The sequence below is a fragment of the Protopterus annectens genome, chromosome 6.part0, assembly GCF_019279795.1.
Source record: "Protopterus annectens isolate FY-2018-M chromosome 6.part0, PAN1.0, whole genome shotgun sequence".
NCBI classification, from domain to species: domain Eukaryota; kingdom Metazoa; phylum Chordata; order Ceratodontiformes; family Protopteridae; genus Protopterus; species Protopterus annectens.
The window spans coordinates 1,546,848,856-1,546,864,875 of NC_056737.1; the positions used below are offsets into that span (position 1 = coordinate 1,546,848,856).

General features: G+C 42.2%; 1 protein-coding gene across 1 annotated transcript in view; it reads left to right on the plus strand.

Moving 5' to 3' along the window:
* Positions 1-16,020, plus strand: part of LOC122804000 (extended synaptotagmin-3-like) — a 1,677,117-nt gene that overhangs the window by 361,840 nt on the left and 1,299,257 nt on the right. The window contains exon 5 of the mRNA XM_044073681.1: positions 13,380-13,500. Coding sequence (XP_043929616.1) covers positions 13,380-13,500 — 121 coding nt within the window. The remainder of the gene's footprint in view (positions 1-13,379; positions 13,501-16,020) is intronic.

Genomic DNA, 16,020 nt, shown 5'->3' on the forward strand with positions numbered 1-16,020 from the left:
GATCAAACACATTGGGGAAAGGGTTTAGCAGTAGATGCCATGGTGGTGGCAACAGCCACCAAGAAGGAACTTGCCGAGGAGCGTTCCACTGTCCACCCTCCTAACCGAGAGTCTCGGATGATGGACAGGTTTTGGAAGTCTGTCTTTGCATCGTTGACCTTTGCTCTTAGGTCCTTGAATTTCATGTTATACTTTACTAGAGTCCAAAGGGATCGGATAAAGTGGCTATTAAATACTCTAGCTGGAGCTGTGCCTAATGAGGTAAGGGAAAAGGTTACCTCTCAGCTTTCCACACTGGAGTCTATATCAAATTCACACTCATGCAGACAAAGGAACAACTAGGGCAGCAAGTACAGGCATTGCCATAAGGCACCACTCCTGTATGCGCTTGTGTGACTTTGTGGAACCTTTCAAGTCTTCCTTCATCAATGCTCCTATTGACAGATCTTCCTTGTTTGGCTCCAAAGTTAGACACACACTAGCCAGGTGTGAAAAAGATGGAAAGAACCTTTCTGCTGTGGGCATCCTTTTTTCGATTCCTCAACTATCCTACTCAAGGAATCAGAGGAGTGGAAAAACATGGTTTAAAAAAATCCCAAGGTCCTTTTCAGGACATACACGGTGAATACTCCCCTTGGGGCAGAGGTGGGAGTTCTAATGGAAGACGCCCTCCCCGTGACATAGGAGGTCTGCGTAATCAGGGCTGCAGAGATTTTCTCCAGACAGTCCTACCAGTGCTCATGAACAAAGGCCCAATTGATTACCTCTGGAAGCAGTCGGAAGAAGATTTTCACTGCACCAAACAGCCTGGCTAATGATAACTTTGGATACTTGAGTGCAGGGAATTATCACCAGAGGTTGCAAAATTCCCTTCAGTCTCTTCCCAAAGTTCCAAAAATGAATCCCCGATGTTCCACCCAGTCAGAATGATCTAGCAGCTATAGATATTCAAAAGAGTCATCCAAGAAGTTCCACCAGACCAAAAAGATCTGGATTTTACTCAAGGTTCTTTTTAGTGCCAAAAAAGACAGGGGACTGGAAATCAGTGTTAGATCTCAGCCTTCTGAACAAGGTTGTTATGCATACAAAATTTTGGATGGTCATGAGTAAGGCTATCCTTCCCTTTCTGGAGAAGAATGATTGGATGTGCTCTATAGATCTTTAGGATGTGTATTACCACATAAAGATGGACAAATGCTCCAGAAAGTTCCTCCACTTCTGGCTGGGAGCCAGTGATTTTCAATTCAGAGTGCTGCCCTTCAGTCTTACCACAGCCTCCAGAGTATTCACCAAATGCATGGCAGCAGTAACAGCTCACTTGGTGCTATGCGGATTCTGAGTGTTTCCTTAACTTGACAACTGGCTCCTCACTGGTCCCTCCAGTCATCTCCTGCTCCACGCCAAAGACTTTGTGTTACACCTTTCTGAATCTTTGGGCATTTCGATCAACAGAGAAAAATCCCAGTTAACACCTGCACAAGATCTAGAATTTATAGGAGCACGTCTCAGTGCCTTTCCTGTGTAGCCTCTCTTCCTCTTCACAGGCTACAAATATTAAGGTCACAGGTACAAATAATCATTTCTTAAACCAAGGTTCCTCCTCTTCTAGTCCTTCAAGCTCTGGGAGCTATGGCAGTGCCCATAACTTTAGTGCCCCAAGCAAGGTATCATATGAGGCTGCTTCAGTGGCTCTTGGCAGCACAATGGTCATTTCTGTCACAGCCAATGTCTCACTTAATTCTTATAAGAAATTGTTACAAGAAGGATCTAGCCTGGTGGATAAAGTCAGAAGAAAATTTATGGGCCGCGCCTTCACTCCCTCTCCACCTACAGCCATAGTGACCATGGACGCTTCCCAGATCAGGTAGGGGACATTATCTGGGAAGGACAGTCCAAGGCACTTGGTCCCCGCAAGAGGCCAATTTAAACATCAGTGTCCTAGAATTGAGGGCAGTGCTTCTAGCGTTGCAAGCCTTTGTGTGTCCTTCCTTCGGGGACAGTTGCAATCCAATCGGACATGTCAGTAATCTGGTACATCAACAAGCAGGGTGGAACCAGATCCCTACCCTCTGTGTCAGGAAGCCCTCAGGGTTTGGCAATGGGCTATCCCTTCCAGCTAATTTCTAATAGCAATGCATAGCCAGAGAAGCTCCAACGTGACTGTGGACAAACTGAGCAGATGCATCCTCCTGCCTCATGAGTGGTCTCTCAATCACAATATATCAATGGGAATCTTTCATCATTGGGGCCAACTCTGCTGTGATCTTTTTGCCTCCCCAATGAGCAACAAATGTAGCAGCTATTTTGCCTTAATTCCCCCGCAGGGGGAGTCCCCGAGAGATGCACTCCTCCTCATTTGGCCCCGGGACTACTTTATGCCTTTCCTCCTATACTTGAGGAAAGCCCAAAGTTTGAGAAGCAAAGTGATCCTCATTGCACCCTATTGGCCCCATCAAGTCTGGTTCCCCTTCTTTTGGCATCACCTGGTTCACTGTCCTTGGATTCTGGACCCCATTCCAGACCTGCTATCTCACCCGTGGGATTGGTGCATCCCAATCTCCACAATCTCCAGCTGACAGCTTGGTGTCTCCAATTCCATTAATTTCCAGACAAAACAAAGTATCTTCTTCAGTTCAGAAAATCCTTCTGGCTTCTCATAAACCATCTACCAGGAAACTCTATCTTAGCAAATGGAAGAGATTCTCAATCTGGGTCCATATGAATAATATAGATCCCTTTTCAGCACCGGTTGACAAGGTCTTGGAATTTCTGGCTTCACTTTTTGAATTAGGAGCTTCTACTTCCACTGTCAAAGTCCAATTAGTCATTTCCGATTTTCTCAATGGGTTTGATGACCATACCTTGATTTCCCATCGTTTATGCAAAACTTTGCTTAAAGGTGCTTTGTCTAAAGCCGCCACTCGAAGATCCTATAGGTCCATGGGATTTGACCTTAGTGCCCACAATCTTTAGTCCTACAGCCCTTAGAGCCAGCAGCTACTTGCGATCTCATATTCCTGTCATGGAAAACTATTTGGCCATCACTTCTGCCAGGAGAGTTTCTGAATTGCAGGCTTTGTGTGCAACACCCTTGTATGATTTTTTGCAAGTATAAGGTGTCATGAAGAATGCAGAAGGTCAGATGGTAGTGGATTTTGCGAAAAGGATGGACATGGATGTGGTGAATATGTATTTTAACAAGAGGTTGGAGCATAGGGTGGCATACAAGAGTGGATGAAGATGCACACAGGTGGATTATATCTTATGTAGGAGGGCCAGTTTGAAGGAGATTGGAGACTGTAAAGTGGTGACCGGAGAAAGTGTAGTTAGGCAGCATAGGATGGTGGTTTGTAGGATGACATTGGTGATCAAGAAGAGGAGGAGGAGTGTGAGGGCAGCATCAAGGATCAAATGGTGGAAATTGAAAAAGGGGAATTGTGAGGTGGAGTTCAGGGATGAGTTAAGACAGGCACTGGGTGGCAGTGAAGAGTTACCAAATAACTGGGTAACTACAGCAGAGCTAGTAAAGTAGACGGTTAGAAAGGTGCTTGGTATCACATCAGGACAGAGGAAGGAAGACAAGGAGACATGGTGGTGGAATGAGGAAGTACAGAATAGTATACAGGCAAAGAGGATGGTAAAGAAGAAGTGGGATTGTCAGAGAGATGAAGAAAGTAGACAGAAGTATAAGGAGATGAGGTGCATTGCAAAGAGAGAGGTGGTGAAGGCTTAGGATAAGGCATATGAAGAGTTGTATGAAAGGTTGGACACTAAGGAGGGAGAAAAAGACCTGTACCGATTGGCTAGACGGAGGGACCGAGCTAGGAAAGATGTGCAGCAGGTAAAGGTGATAAAGGATAATGAGGGAAACATACTCTCAAGCGAGGAGAGTGTGTTAAGGAGATGGAGAGTGTACTTTGAGGGGTTGATGAATGAAGATAATGTGAGGAAGAGAAGGTTGGATGATGTTGGGAAAGTGAATCATGAAGTACAATGGATTAGCAAGGAGGAAGTAAGGATAGCTGTGGAAGAGAATGAAGAATGGAAAGGCTGTTGGCCCAGATGACATACCTGTGGAAGCATGGAGGTGTTTAGGTGAAATGGCAGTGGAGTTTTTAACCAGATTGTTTAATGAAATCTTAGAAAGTGAGAGGATGCCTGAGGAATGGAGAAAAAGTATTTTGGTACCGATTTTTAAGTATAAGGGTGATGTGCAGAGCTGTAGTAACTACAGAGGGTTTAAATTAATCAGTCACAGTATGAAGTTATGGGAAAGAGTAGTGGAAGCTAGGTTAAGAAGGGACGTGATGATTAGTGAACAGCAGTATGGTTTCATGCCGGGAAAGAGCACTACAGATGCGTTGTTTGCTCTGAGAGTGTTGATGGAGAAGTACAGAGAAGGTCAGAAGGAGTTTCATTGTGTTTTTGTAGACTTAGAGAAAGCATATGACAGGGTGCCTAGAGAGGAGTTGTGGTATTGTATGAGGAAGTCAGGACTGTCAGAGAAGTATGTAAGAGTGGTACAGAATATTTGAGGGTAGTGTGACAGCGGTGAGGTCTGCAGTGGGAGTGACGGATGTGTTTAAGGTGGAGGTTGGGTTACATCAAGGATCAGCTCTGAGCCCTTTCTTATTTGCAGTGGTGATGGACACGTTGACAGACGAGATCAGACAGGAGTCCCCATGGACTATGATGTTTGCAGATGACATTGTGATCTGTAGTGAGAGTAGGGAACAGGTGGAGGAGACCCTGGAGAAATGGAGATATGCTCTAGAGAGAAGAGGAATGAAGGTCAGCAGGACTAAGACAGAATATATGTGTGTGAATGAGAAGGAGGATAGAGGAATGGTGAAGATGCAAGGAGTAGAGATGGCGAAGGTGGATGAGTTTAAATACTTGGGGTCAATAGTTCAGAGTAACACTGAGTGTGGAAGAGAGGTGAAGAAGAGAGTACAGGCTGGATGGAGTGGGTGGAGAAGTGTGTCAGGAGTGATTTGTGACAGACGAGTATCAGTAAGAGTGAAAGGGAAGGTCTACAAGAGGGTAGTCAGACCAGCTATGTTATATGGGTTGGAGACAGTGGCATTGACAAAAAGGCAGGAGTTTGAGCTGGATGTGGCAGAGTTAAAGATAAGATTTTCACTGGGTGTGACGAGGGTGGACAGGATTAGGAATAAGAATATTAGAGGGTCAGCCCAGGTTGGAAGGTTTAGAGACAAAGCCAGAGAGGCAAGATTACATTGGTTTGGACATGTGCTGAGGAGGGATGTGGAGTATATTGGGAAAAAGATGCTAAGGATGAAGCTACCAGGTAACAGGAAAAGAGGAAGGCCTAAGATTAGGTTTATGGATGTGGTGAGAGAGGACATGCAGGTGGTTGGAGTGATAGAGCAAGATGCAGAGGACAGGAAGAAATGGAAACAGGTGATCTGCTGTTGCGAACCCTAATGGGAACAGCCGAAAGAAGATGATGATGATGATGATGAGGGTGTCATTAAGAACCAATTCGTCCTTTCTGCCCAAAGTGGTCTCAGAATCTGATATTAACCAGACTACAGATTCACCTGTCTTCTTTCCAAACATTTCAAATAAAGGTGAATACTGCTTGCATCAGATGTTCACAGACGATTGTGTTTCTACCTGGACAGAACCAAACAGTCTAGAAAATCAGATAAATTATTTGTATCCTTTTCAAGTCCCACTTTGGGAAACCGGTCTCCAAAGTTACCTTATCAAGATGGCTTGGGGATTGTGTTACCTTTATTTAAAATCATAAACTCAAGCTGCCTGCGCCAGTTAGAGCACATTCCACCAGATGTGTATCCACTTCAGCTGTTTTCCATTCCAAGGCCTCCATGGAAGAAATATGTGCAGCCACAGTGTGAGCCACTCCCCATACCTTTATCACTTATTACAAATTGGATATGGTCTCCAGGGGAAAAGCATCTTTTGTCTCTGTGGTGCTCAGGAATATCCTTCCTTAGGGCCATCCAGGATCTAAAGTAGCTGGGGACTGTGTCCCATTTGTCAAGAATGAATGAAGACTGACAACATCAGATAAAGAAGTTATGTCCTTACCATAACATTCAATCTGAGTTGTCGATCTTCATTCATTCTTGGCATCCCATCCTCCTGCTCCCTCCTAAGGACTTCTGGAGGTTCGGACTTTTGTTCTGGGAGGTTTATAGGGTTTGCCTTAGACAGAGCTTCTGTTTTCCTATACTTTGGCTGCAAACTCGATCTGAGGTAATGGAGAGAGGGGCATTGTGGCTAGACTCCTAGCTTGAGAGTATTTGGCTGGCGCGAGCTGTATAACAGCCAAGCCGGTTCAGAGGATTTTGGAACATAGTCCCATTCATCAAGAATGAATGAAGATTGACAACACAGATGGAACATTATGTTAAGGATGTGACTTTTTTTTTTAACTAATCTTAAAACAAGCTTTGTGCCCCAAGAATGGAGGACAACGACCGTCATCCCCCTTCATAAGAGAGGACTGTCAACTGATTCTGGAAAGTACAGACTTATTAGTCTGACTAGTCTTATTTGTAAAGCCATGGAAATAATTATCATTGAATTTGTCAGTGAGGACATAGGAGATTTCCAGACACTGGATCCATCCCAGTTTAGCTTTCTTTGAGAAAGGTTATGTTTGTCAGATCTGGTGGATTTCTTTGAAAAATTCAGTGAGGCAATGGATGAGGGGAAAACTGTTCATACTACCTAGATCTGGCTAAAGCATTTCATACAGTATCTCACTTGGAGTTTAACAAACTCACGGAACTAGGAATAAACCCCTTTATAACATACTGGATAGCTAGATGGCTCACTGATAAGGACCCAAGAGGTTAGAATTAGTAAGGCCCCCTCCACAAAGAGGCTGGTCATCAGTGGAGTCCCCCAAGGCTCTGCGCTAAGCCCCCACCTCTTTGGCATCTACTTCTCAGATGTCAAAGCCAATGCCAAAGACCTCTGGCTAACCAAGTTTGCAGATGATTGCAAATTGGGAGCAGTCATTGAATTCCCCCAAGATGGGAACTCCCTATAGGAAGATCTAACACAGACGATTAGTGCCAAAGCCATGGCTTACAACTCCGTGCCAAGAAATGCATTTTAGTACTTTTTGGGAAATCAACCACCTAGGGTAACAACACCATCAGTAAAACAACCCTAAAAGTTGATTCAGTAGTCAGGGATCTGGAAACTCATGTAGATAGTAACCTAGCCTTCGGACAACATGTGTCTAAGATAGTAAGAAAATCCTTTTGTGTTGCTGAACTTATAAGCAAGCGCATGGCATCTAGGCCCAGAGAGGTCATCACACCACTGTACTCTCCTCTCATCAGACCCATCATAAGAGTATAATGCCTCCATCAGTATGTACCTGGCCCAGACCTATGCAACAACAGGAATGTCTACAGAGTTTCCTTGCAAAACGAATACAGGGTGTAAGCAAAATGTCCTACACTGATTGCTTCAAAGCCCTTTCTCTGTACTCTGTATCATGCAGACTTCTCTGAAGTGATTTTTCACTAACACACAAGGCATCCCTGGACCCTGTTTTGCTGAGCCTTTTGACCATCCACAAAACAAACAACATCTGAACTATGCTTGCAACATAAATAGGATATGTTGGAGAGAGAGATATATATTTCTCAGAGAATTCCCATTCTTTGAAGCAGGCTCCCCATCCGTGTGAAGTAGAGTTCCTCCCTAAACCTATTTAAGCACAACTTGGACCAATGGATAGATAATCAGCAATTCACCACTGGTCTGGAACCTAGGTCTGTGTTTGATAGAGATGGGTCAGTAAATCGTTCAATATGTAAATCAAACTTGTGGGTCATAGTTGGGTTACACAGCTAGGCTTCTAAGGCCCTAGTTGTCATTAGTATAGTACACACCTATAATTTGTTCTGTTAGCTCATGCTGACTATATAAATGGATGTAATATGGAGCTTTTCTCCCTGACCCTCCATTGAAAAGAGGCATCACCAAGTCAGACTTTCCCAGTAAACAAAGGCAAATAAGTAATCAGCTTTTGTATATCAGTAAAATTTGCAGCACAGCATTTGCTGCTATATTCATAGAGAGCCTCCAGTCTGTTTATATGAGAGATTCGCATAAAGGCACTGTTTTTCCTGAGTAAAGATGTACACTTCATAATCCCTCTCTCAAATATTGAAGCTTCTTATGCTTCCCATAATTCAGTTACTAATTCTGAGGGTCTATATTAAATTACCAAACTCTTAAAAAAGCGAACGGTGATTAATCGACCCTATGTAAGCAAACGCTTACAATGTCAAAGTGTCAGAACAGCGATTTTTTTTCCAAGTGAAAAAAATCGCTGTTCCAACAAAACAAATAAATAAATAAAATAAAAATCAATTTTAAACATTACATTAAGTGGGGGGCTTTACCCCCCGCACCCCCCTACTTAAATATACCAACTCCACAACCGCACTACAGTGCCGAAAACGGCAAAGTACCGAAGCAGCCAAACAAATTCTTTCCCAGGAAAGAATTTGCGTAACAGCCGCTTTGATATTTTGTGTTTTCAGCCTTTTAAGTTCAACCAAGACGCATTCGAAAGAATGCGTCTTCAGTCTTGTAATACAGACCCTAATTCTGATGACATCCCTCACTGTCTTCTGCAGCCTCTACCTCGACACACATCCTACACCAGTGGAGTTGTGAGCAGCAACTCGACTCTAGATGGTGCCTGTAGGGGAAGAGTTGTACAGACCAACTGCTTCATGCCTTAACTGTGGTGTATAGTATCCTTTAGATAGGAGAATATGAATCAAAGATTGTGCACCATGTCAGAGCTCCACTTTGCCAAGACCCATGCTAACAGTGAGAAGGGGGTCTGTGTGCCCTTATTGCCAGTGTGTGCAATCTATAAAACAAAGCAGCCCTGGGTCAGTAAGTTACTGCCGGTCGATGTCCAGTTGCCCATTTTGGGTTACCTGGAGTAGCTCTGTTATACAAAAGCTGGACATAAAACCAGTCAGTGTACCAAACGCAAACTAAGGGTTGCTATAATCAAAATGATTTATGCAGGTGACTTTATTTACTGCTGGTGACGCATTTCTAAAAGTATTTGTTACTTCAGTTGGGTTTTGACCACACTCATTACTGAATGCTAGGGTACAAAGTTTTATATAAGTAGCAGGAAAACAAAGGCCATACCTCTCTACTGCTTTTAATTATGTATAGTACCATGATTTTGCCTTCAGATTTAGCTTTGCTCCTCGTTAATTTATGATGATCCTCATAAAATCAGACCTGATTATGAGCGCATACTTTATTAAATAAGTGCACAAACTAAACCTGCACTAAGATTCACTACTACAAACTATATAGGGTCTAGTGTGTGTGTGTGTGTGTGTGTGTGTGTGTGTATCTATCATATAACAGGTACAAGCATGCAAAATCTGAAGGTAATGCTACTCGATGCTAGAAGTCTAAACCTCAAAATGCACTCTCTCGAGGCACTCCTAAAAATGGAGAACATCGATATCTGTGCAGTAACTGAGACCTGGTTCAAGGCTCCAGAAAGCACCCCTGCATTACCAGGCTACAACTCTTACCACACTTTTCGGCCACCAAACCAGGACCGAAACACTAAAGGTGGAGGAGTGTCAATATTCACCAAGGATATTCACACCACCAGGCTAGTTGGCCAACACAATGTGTCTGAAATTCTCCAAGTGCAACTAACACTAGGTAAGACTGCAATCCAAATTGTAGCTTGCTACAGATCCCCCACCATACCCCAAGATTCTCACTACACCTTTCTAAACATACTGGAAAATATTAAGATAGAACCAAACACCCTAATACTGGGTGATTTTAACTACCCTGCCATTAACTGGGAAAGCTACTCATGTCCCAACACCTTTGTGCAACGGTTCTTGGAATTCATAAATTCCAACGCCCTGGATCAACTAATCCATAGTCCCACCAGGGGCTCCAATATCTTAGACCTGGTCATAACCAACATGGGAAATCAATGCTCCATACCTATGGTCACCCCCTCGTTAGTCATGTCTGACCATAAGCTAATCACCCTTAATATCCACATCCCACCCCCACCCCCCAGTAAAGAAACCACCATAAAAAACTTCTCCAAAGCCAACTTCATGCTACTCAAGTCAGAAGTGACAAACTTCATGACACCCATGCAGACGGGAACTGAAAGTTCAACTGCTGAATCCTACACTAAGGCACTGTACGAGCACATCCACTCATGCATGAATTGTGCCATCCCAAATAGAACCAAAATGCTCTCATCCAAAAAGGAAGCCAATCTGGTGGTCCCCTGCCATAAACAAACTTTACAACAAAAGGAAGAAACTTTTGCAGAAAAGAGGAAAATCCCAGGATGCAAAAAACTCCCTTACTAGCCTCAGTAAGAAACTGAGATGCCTCATAAAATCCTCCAAAGCTAGTTACGAAAATAAAATTGCCAAAGATTCCAAAGACAACCACAAAGCATTCTATAACTATGTCAAGAATCTAAATGGCAATGCTCAGATCTGCTCTGAGCTAAAACAGAATGGCATTAAATATACTGATCTGAAGGATATTGCCAATATCCTGGCAGATCGATTCAGTGCCAACTTCACCTCCCTCTCACCCCCTAAATGGCCCATCTCAATACCGGAAGATTGCCAAATTCCAGTAATAACAGCCACACAGGTACAAAACGCACTCTCTAAAGCCAAGAATACAGCATCCATGGGACCAGATGACATCCCAGGCTGTGTACTACATGAACTACAATATGAACTGGCACCTCACCTAAGTGTCATGTTTAATCATAGCCTCACCTCAGGTTTCGTGCCCACTGAGTGGCGCAGAGCTACAGTTATCCCAATCCACAAGGGGGGATCCACCTTGGATCCCGGAAACTACCGTCCCATCAGTCTGACAAGCCTTATCTGCAAGGCCATGGAGCGTATTATCATGGAACTTATAAACAAAGACATTGGCAACCTTCAAACACTGGACCCCACCCAGTTTGGGTTTGTGAAGGGCCAATCTTGTCTCCTGAACCTGATTGACTTCTTTGAATCAGTCTCCAGAGCCATGGACAAGGGTAAGGTGGTCCACACAGCCTATCTAGACCTTGCCAAGGCCTTTGACACCATTCCCCACTCTGGAATCATAGATAAACTTACTAAGTTGGGCATTAATCCCTATGTCACCCAATGGGTTGCTAAATGGCTTACTGATATAACCCACACTGTAAAAGTAGCCAACTCCAAATCCAGCTCCAGACAAGTGACAAGTGGAGTACCTCAGGGTTCAGTCCTGGGGCCGCTCTTGTTTGGCATCTACTTCTCTGAAGTACAGGTCAACACTAAGGGACTCTGGCTAACAAAGTTTGCAGATGACTGCAAACTGGGAGCCATTATTGAATCCCCAAATGATGTGGATACTCTACAAAAGGGCCTTACAAAAACAGATGCTTGGTGCCAGAGCCATGGGCTCAAGCTCAATGCCAAGAAATGTATTGTTATCCCCTTTGGGAAAAAACATGTATCCGTGAATTACCATATAGGTGGCAGTACACTAAACACAGAAAGTGTGATAAGAGACTTAGGGACACAGGTGGACAGTGGTCTCACCTTCGATAACCACATCGCCACAACAGTCAGGAAATCCTTCTATGTGGCACACCTCATCACGAAGGGCTTTTCATCCAGAAAGAAGGAGGTCATTGTCCCACTGTACTCATCCCTCATTAGACCCATTATAGAATACAACGCCCCATTTGGTATGTACCTCTCAAGACATCTGCAACAACGGGAAAGGCCTCAGAAATACCTCACTAAAAGAATCACAGGCCTAAAGCAGATGCCCTACGCTGACCACCTTAAAAAACTCCAGCTATACTCTGTCGCATATCGTCTACTCAGAGGCAATCTCTGCTTAACGTACAAGGCCATGTCAAACCCAGAGCTGTTGGACATGCTACACTTAAAGAAATCCCAATCCCCTCAGAGCTACACACTCCAGGGATCTAAACCTTGTCATCACAATAAACAAAACATGCTGGAGGGATAGGTTCCTGACCCAGAGACTCCCCAGACTCTGGAATAGATTGCCCGTACATGTCAAGCAGAGTGCCTCTTTGGACCTCTTCAAGAGGAACCTTGACGATTGGATGGGAGAAAGGAAATTCACCCCAGGGATCACGTCAGTCGCCCTGCTAGACAGGGGTCCAGGAAAGTAAATAATGTGGGAAGAAATAGCCAGGGAATTTTTATGGCTAGGCTTGTATAGGCCCTAGGGCTGATAGCCTAGTACCAACCTATGAACCTATATATATATATATATATATATATATATATATATATATATATATATACATACATACATACACATATACACACACACACACACACACACACACACACACACACACACACGCACGCACCACACACATCCTATTGTGAAACATAGGAAAGTGCTCCTCGTTATGACACTCTGCTACATTTTTTTAAGGCCAGTGCTACAACTTTTTATGCTTGAAGGTTGAGAAGTATGGAAAAGACACATTTAACCCATCTGATTAACCAGTCACGTTTGTCAAATTGATAAACTCTGTTTACCTTTTTGTGGTACTTATTTATTTTCCAAGAATGGGTTAAGTCCAGAAACACTTAAGAATCTTGCTTTGCTTATATATTATACAACTTACCTGCCTTGATTTAAGAAAAAGTTTAGAGAATGCTGTATGTAGTGATTTGTATATGCTTTGGCTTGTCTGAATTTTTAGTAGCATAAATAGTATGATACATTTCCTTCTAAGTATAAGCATAAATGAGAAGCAGTGTAATTGAATGCGTGTGTGTGTTGTTGAGGGACCCTATTTAAGTGTTTAGTTTAGTCTACCTGTTTAGTACCCAGTATTCCAAAGTCAGTAGAAGTCATAATGCTAGCTGTTTTAAATCCAAAACATCAAAGTCATTTTTGTGCTACCTAGAAGTAAGCATGCATGTTAAGTTTTAGATGTTGCATAGAAAACTCAACTACATTGAGCATAAAAGTGGCTAATGGTTTAACACAAATCTTGTCAAATTGTTTAAGAAAAAAGTTATATTATTATGTGATGTTCCTAAAGACTAAGCAGTTAATTTGGGTATGTAACAGCTTATGGAATTTATTACCTCTGTTTAAATGTAACATATATGTTGCAATCAGGGAACCTGTTGGTGTCTGTCATTTTTAAGATCAACCTGCATTGCTAAGTTTACTGATAATTTCCATTTGCAGATGAGTAGAAGTGTTGCATGTCTGAATGTCGACATTTGATGCACTGTACATTTCAATGAGTTTAACTGATTACCACTTTGTGTTTCCTGCAGTGGTATATCTGACACAATGATCCTGGACATTATTGCTTCATATATGGTGCTACCAAATAGATTCACAGTCCCACTAATAAAAGATGTCTCAGTTGCACAGCTGCGATTCCCAATGCCACATGTAAGTATTTCAAACAGCCATTATTCCATTCATCCTTCTCCTAAAAACTGGAAAAGACTTGGATGTTTAGCCCTATTCAGAATTTTGAGACTTAACCCACATTTCTTTCTTCGTAAAAACAGTCTTCAGTTGTGGCATAGTGTAGTGTGTTATATTCACACATCTGCAAGAATCTACATTCAGTGATGTCCTTTATTTAAGCTATATTATTGACTGCAGAATACTATGTTTTTTTTGTTGTTTGTTTGGGATACTTTGCCTTTAGTAAGGATATATTATTGTCAGTATTCCCAGATGGCCTTCCTTCTGCTGCAGAACACTTTATTGACCTGCAGCTCTCATCAGTTATTTTACAACTCTAAAGTACAGCTTTGTAATAAGTGTAGTAATGTTTATGAATGTTGAGCTTTCTTTTATATAAGCAAGGATTATAGGTTCATAGGTAAAAGGCTAGCTGCCCTTGTGAGCCATTTTTTAAACTTAGCCAATTTTGCCTCTAAGTTGAAAACCAAACCCTGTACCTTGTGTCTGCAAGGCAGACCACTATGCCAGCCAAAGTTAAATGTACTTGTTTACATGTATAGTAATAATATATATATATATGTTTGAGAACTAATAGCAAAGATTGCTCTGTGTTTTTTTTAAACAAAACTTGTCTTTATTGGTAATGTTCTAAATATAGACATAAGCAAAACCAAAGTTAATTTAACAATTAGTTAACAAAACCAAGTTAATTGTCTTCAGTTACGGTTGGGAGGGTGGCCTAATGGTTAAGGTGTTTGCCTTACAAACACAAGGTGCAAGGTTTGAGTCTCACAAGGGATAATTGGCTAAGCTTAAAATGGCTCGCAAGGGCAGTTAGCTTAGTACTAATCTATGAACCTATGAAACACAAAACATGTCTGACTCCACTTTCTATCATTTCCACAAACAGAACCAAAATAGATCCCACCAGCCAAACCAAACTTCTAGGTGTCACAATCGATGATAACCTAAGGTTTGACACCCACATCTCCCTCACCATTAAAAAGGTCCACTCCAAACTTGGCACCCTTTACAGATTTAAACCTTATCTTACAGACAGCGCCATACTAGCCACTACCCACACACATCTACTCTCCACCCTCCTCTATGGCTCCCTAGTATTTACAAATATTCATAAATCTGACCTAAATAATCTGGAATTGTGCTACAACAAAATCGCCAAGTTTGCCACAGGCCATCCTTACAGAACCCACCACTGCTCTGTACTCTCCCAACTTAAATGGTTAGAATTACCAAACCTTCTAACATTTAACCAACTGTCCATAGCCCACAATGTAATTCACAAACCTAACAACTGCCCAGCACTCGCCAATCTAGTCCAACTCAACAGCAATCCTAGAGCTCTAAGATCCTCAAATAAACTATTGTTAAAGATTACCCAAGCCCACAACACACCATAAAATTGCCAAACTGTGGAACACTCCTCAACCTATGGCTAAAAAAACCAGCATTCATGAGTTTAAAAACCTCCTTAAGGAACCTCTAGCAAACACTGGTTCTGCTCCTGCCATAATCCTGATTAAGCTACCTACTAATCCCTTACATTACCCTAAACTAGCTCATTCTCACAGCTGCAACTATTAACTGCTAAAGGCTATCTTGACTCTACACTCAGTTTCATCTCGCAATGTATACACATATACTGCTTTGTCTTTAACTGTTATATAGACTGCATTTCTCTATCTTGCATTTACTGTATCACACTGTTCTCACTGTTAACTTATGCGGCCAGTTTTTATCACTAACGGTGACATTTTTTGTTAAATTTGTTAATTTAGTTAATTATTTGCTAATTATTGTTATATAACTAATTTCTTTACTGACTCGCTTTATACATTATTGATTAATACATGTTCAATTTGATTAATACTGTCCATTTGTATGCATGGAGCTTTTCTCCCTGGGCCTCTGCTGAAAATGGGCCTCATGCCCAGTTGCACATTACCAGGTAAACAAACAAAATAAATAAATAAAATGTTTACAGTGCATATTGGTAGAATCCAGCTTACTTAACCAAATTAAAATATATTCTGCTTTTTATCCAAATAAAAATCCTAGCAGAACATAGTCTTCATACTAATGTAATAAGAATGTTATGTCTAACCATATTGAAGGCTTTTGAGAGGTCAAGAAAAGTGCCAGAAACAAAATTACCATCATTTCTATGAGAGTTTAATGTATTGGAGAAGGACAATAAGGCAGTGGTGGTACTATGGAAGGGACTGAAACCGTGCTGGGTGCTTGATAAGAGCGTGTGTGTGTGTGTGTGTGTGTGTGTGTGTGTGTGTGTGTGTGTGTGTGTGTGTGTGTGTGTGTGTGTGTGTGTGTGTGTGTGTGTGTGTGTGTGTGTGTGTGTGTGTGTGCAAGTAGTGAATCATGTGGAAGTGTATGCACTTTTCAAGGATTCTTGCTAGAGGGGGATAGAATCGCTATAAGTCGGTAGTATGTAAGCTCTGTGGAGTTACTTCCTTTATG